The sequence below is a fragment of the Atractosteus spatula genome, chromosome 8 (genome assembly GCF_055471065.1).
Source record: "Atractosteus spatula isolate fAtrSpa1 chromosome 8, fAtrSpa1.hap1, whole genome shotgun sequence".
Taxonomy (NCBI): Eukaryota; Metazoa; Chordata; class Actinopteri; order Semionotiformes; family Lepisosteidae; genus Atractosteus; species Atractosteus spatula.
In genome coordinates, this window is record NC_142713.1 from 1,383,462 (window position 1) to 1,388,142 (window position 4,681).

A 4,681-nucleotide genomic window follows, 5' to 3' on the forward strand; every position below is an offset into this window, starting at 1 on the left:
CCACTCCAGGTGTGACAGTGCTGTCAGTCAGACTCCCAGTACGCAGCAGTCTGATCCACTCCAGGTGTGACAGTGCTGTCAGTCAGACTCCCAGTGTGCAGCAGTCTGATCCGCTCCAGGTGTGACAGTGCTGTCAGACTCCCAGTGCGCAGCAGTCTGATCCACTCCAGGTGTGACAGTGCAGTCAGTCAGACTCCCAGTGTGCAGCGGTCTGATCTGCTCCAGGTGTGACAGTGCAGTCAGTCAGACTCCCAGTGTGCAGCAGTCTGATCCACTCCAGGTGTGACAGTGCTGTCAGACTCCCAGTGCGCAGCAGTCTGATCCACTCCAGGTGTGACACTGCTGTCAGACTCCCAGTGCTCAGTGGTCTGATTCACTCCAGGTGTGACAGTGCAGTCAGTCAGACTCCCAGTGCTCAGCGGTCTGATCCACTCCAGGTGTGACAGTGCAGTCAGCCAGACTCCCAGTGTGCAGCGGTCTGATCCGCTCCAGGTGTGACAGTGCAGTCAGTCAGACTCCCAGTACTCAGCAGTCCGATCCACTCCAGGTGTGACAGTGCATTCAGTCAGACTCCCAGTGCGCAGCAGTCTGATCCACTCCAGGTGTGACAGTGCTGTCAGACTCCCAGTGCACAGCGGTCTGATCCACTCCAGGTGTGACACTGCTGTCAGACTCCCAGTGCGCAGCAGTCTGATCCACTCCAGGTGTGACAGTGCTGTCAGACTCCCAGTGCTCAGCAGTCTGATCCACTCCAGGTGTGACAGTGCTGTCAGTCAGACTCCCAGTGCACAGCAGTCTGATCCACTCCAGGTGTGACAGTGCTGTCAGTCAGACTCCCAGTGCTCAGCAGTCTGATCCACTCCAGGTGTGAGGGGGGGGTGTGACAGTGCAGTCAGACTCCAAGTGCACAGCAGTCTGATCCACTCCAGGTGTAACAGTGCTGTCAGTCAGACTGCCACTGCAAAGCAGAATGATCCACTCCAGGCCTTACAGTGCTAGGAATCAGACTCCAAGAGCAGGGCAGTCAGACCACTCCAGGTTTCGCAGTGCACATCGATGCCCATCAGACTGAGCCTTCACAGCGTAATGCTGAATGAAACCTGTATGCATGGAATATTGTTCAATATCATTTTAACACCAGATATCAGCAGACATGTGCCTCAAACTGTTCTGACATGCTGGTGACCTCACACCTCAGATCTCCTGCTCTCCTGCAGTACAGCCAGAGGAACTGCACAGTGGGACAAGAAGATCTGCACAGCTTCACTAACGATACCTGTTACACTGCACAACGACGAAGATCATATTGCATGAAACATTCAATTCCAGTACTACAGGACAGAGTGCAGTAATACCAGCAGTATCACGACTACCACCAAATCTAACAGTAATACCAGCAGTATCACAACTACCAGCAGTACTAACAGTAATAACAGAAGCATCATTAATATCAGCAGCGGTAACAGTAGTATCATTAATACCAGCAGTATCATTAATATCAGCAGTAGTAATAGTAGTATAATTAATACCAGCAGCAGTAATACCACCAGTAGTGTAATTAATATCAGCAGTAGTGACACCAGTATCATTAATACCAGCAGTAACAGTAATACCATAGTAGTAACAGTAGTATCATTAATATCAGCAGCAGTGACAGCAGTATCATTAATACCAGCAGTAACAGTAATACCATCAGTAGTAACAGTAGTGTAATTAATACCAGCAGTAGTTGGAGTGGTATTAACACCAGCAGTAACAGTAATATCAACTGCAGTAGTAATAGTAGTATAATTAATACTAACAGTAACAGAAATACCAGCAGTAGTAACAGTTTTATCATAATTGCTGTTGTAGTGATGTGTGCTGTAATAGTGGTAAGTGATACTGCCATAGTAGTGGTGATTGTTGTAATAGTGGTAAATGTTGAAGTAGTGATGATTGCTGTAGCAGTAGTGATTGCACGTGTAGCAGTAGTGATGATTGTTATAATAGCGGTAAATGTTGAAGTAGTGATGATTGCTGTAGCAGTAGTGATTGCTAATGTTGCAGTTGTGACGTGTGCTGCTGTAGAGGTGATGATTGCTGTAGCAGTAGTGATGGCACGTGTAGCAGTAGTGATGTACTGTATGCTGCTGTAGAGGTGATGATTGCTGTACTAGTGGTAAATGTTGAAGTTGTGATGATTGCTGTAGCAGTAGTGATGGCTAGTGTAGCAGTAGTGCTCATTGCTGTAATAGTGTAATTGTTGAAGTTGTGGTGATTGCTGTAGAAGTAGCGATTGCTAATGTAGCAGTAGTGATGTGTGCTGTAGTGGTGATGATTGCTGTAATAGTGTAATTGTTGAAGTAGTGATGATTGCTGTAGCAGTAGTGATGTGTGCTGTAGTGATGGCTAGTGTAGCAGTAGTGATGTGTGCTGTAGTGGTGATTGCTGTAATAGTGTAATTGTTGAAGTAGTGATGATTGCTGTAATAGTGTAATTGTTGAAGTTGTGGTGATAGCTGTAGCGGCAGTGATTCCTAATGTAGCAGTAGTGATGTGTGCTGTGGTGATGATTGCTGTAATAGTGTAATTGTTGAAGTAGTGGTGATAGCTGTAGCAGTAGTGATTGCTAATGTTGCAGTTGTGACGTGTGCTGCTGTAGAGGTGATGATTGCTGTAGCAGTAGTGATGGCACGTGTAGCAGTAGTGATGTACTGTATGCTGCTGTAGAGGTGATGATTGCTGTACTAGTGGTAAATGTTGAAGTTGTGATGATTGCTGTAGCAGTAGTGATGGCTAGTGTAGCAGTAGTGCTCATTGCTGTAATAGTGTAATTGTTGAAGTAGTGATGATTGCTGCAGCAGCAGTGATTGCTAGTGTAGCAGTAGTGATGTGTGCTGTAGTGGTGATTGCTGTAATAGTGTAATTGTTGAAGTAGTGATGATTGCTGTAGCAGCAGTGATTGCTAGTGTAGCAGTAGTGATGTGTGCTGTAGAGGTGATTGCTGTAATAGTGTAATTGTTGAAGTAGTGATGATTGCTGTAATAGTGGTCATTGTTGAAGTTGTGATGATTGCTGTAGCAGTGATTGCTAGTGTAGCAGCAGTGATGTGTGCTGTAGAGGTGATTGCTGTAATAGTGTAATTGTTGAAGTAGTGATGATTGCTGTAGCAGTAGTGATGTGTGCTGTAGTGATTGCTAGTGTTGCAGTAGTGATGTGTGCTGCTGTAGAAGTGATTGCTGTACTAGTGGTAAATGTTGAAGTAGTGATGATTGCTGTAGCAGCAGTGATTGCTAGTGTAGCAGTAGTGATGTGTGCTGCTGTAGAGGTGATTGCTGTAATAGTGTAATTGTTGAAGTAGTGATGATTGCTGTAATAGTGGTCATTGTTGAAGTTGTGGTGATAGCTGTAGCAGCAGTGATTGCTAGTGTAGCAGTAGTGATGTGTGCTGCTGTAGAGGTGATGATTGCTGTAATAGTGTAATTGTTGAAGTTGTGGTGATGGCTGTAGTGGTGGTGATTGACCCCTCCGATAACTAATACTCTTCGCAGCGTTTTCTGGAATTATTTTGACCCGCTGTGGGTTGCAGTATTTAATTTTTAAACAAAATTACGTCTCGAATATTGCGTCTTAATAAAATGAAGTGTGAAATCGCAGAAGTTCGACCAATTGTCAGTTCGACAACCCTGACAGTAATACCCACAATAAAAATTCTCTTACACACAGTCAAATCACCCGCCTCCTTTAATTCCCCGCCTCCCCTGCTGAGACCATGCTAGGTGATTGACACAAGTTTTGTCCAATCGGCAATCTAGTTTCAGGGGCGAAAAGGCGAATCAGGAAACTCAGGCCGCGAATGGGAATTAACGTCGGCTAAGGAGAAAAAAAAAGGCAGGGCCGTCTTAAAGGTAACGTCCACCCCCCCCCTCCGCGCCCCCTCGCCCCCGAAACAGGTGATGTAATTTCTTTTGGAGGATGATGTCATTTAAAGAAACAGATTTCAATTCGCGTCTCGTCACGACTCGTCGTGATTTCTTCTTAGAAGATACGCGGAATTAAAAGGGCAGAAGCCAAAATAACAGCAGAGTATAGCCAGCGCGTATCTCTCTCCTGCCGTGTGTCGAAGCATTTTGTTCCTACAAAGAGCTGGGAAGCTTTTAATTTGGACTAAACCGCAGTTTGCCTTACCGAGCACAGAAATAACAACAGCAGTGCCACCTCTTAGGCGAATTAAACTGTTTATTGAGTGAGAAATACATCAAGAATACTGGATAATAGACTGTATGAATGGCTTCCATTAATAATAACCTTTAGTAATGTAGTAACAGTAGTGATAATAAAATAATAATAAATATAAAATAATAATTATAATTATAATAGTAATTACAAGCTTTTCAGTTAATTAGCCGAATCAAAACTATTTTAATGAACTTACGGGCACCTGTTCGGTGATTAGTGGGATCCCCGAGTTTAGCCCTGACCGGGATGTCAGACACTCACGGGCTCCCTCGCCCTGCGGACACGGGCTCTGGGCAGCAGAGGGCAGTGCGGAGCCGAGCGACCGGGCGCCGGGCACCGAGCGGAGATCCCAGCGAGAGGAGAGAGATTCCTCCTTCCACTGTGGGCTTCCGAGAGGACCAGGCAGGTGAGGGCCACACCGACTCTGGGATACAGGTGGCACGGGTTCGAGCCTGGGTCAT

At 45.8% G+C, this 4,681-nt stretch overlaps 1 protein-coding gene across 1 annotated transcript; it reads right to left on the minus strand.

Moving 5' to 3' along the window:
• Positions 1–1,194: 1,194 nt before the first annotated feature.
• On the minus strand, positions 1,195–4,681 carry LOC148829002 (uncharacterized). The gene is made up of 9 exons (XM_088923562.1): positions 4,482–4,681; positions 3,318–3,450; positions 3,019–3,145; positions 2,820–2,897; positions 2,599–2,701; positions 2,354–2,433; positions 2,168–2,238; positions 1,817–2,105; positions 1,195–1,211 (listed from the first exon to the last, which is right to left on the minus strand). Exons 1-9 carry the CDS (start codon positions 4,679–4,681, stop codon positions 1,195–1,197), a joined length of 1,098 nt encoding a protein of 365 aa, XP_088779688.1.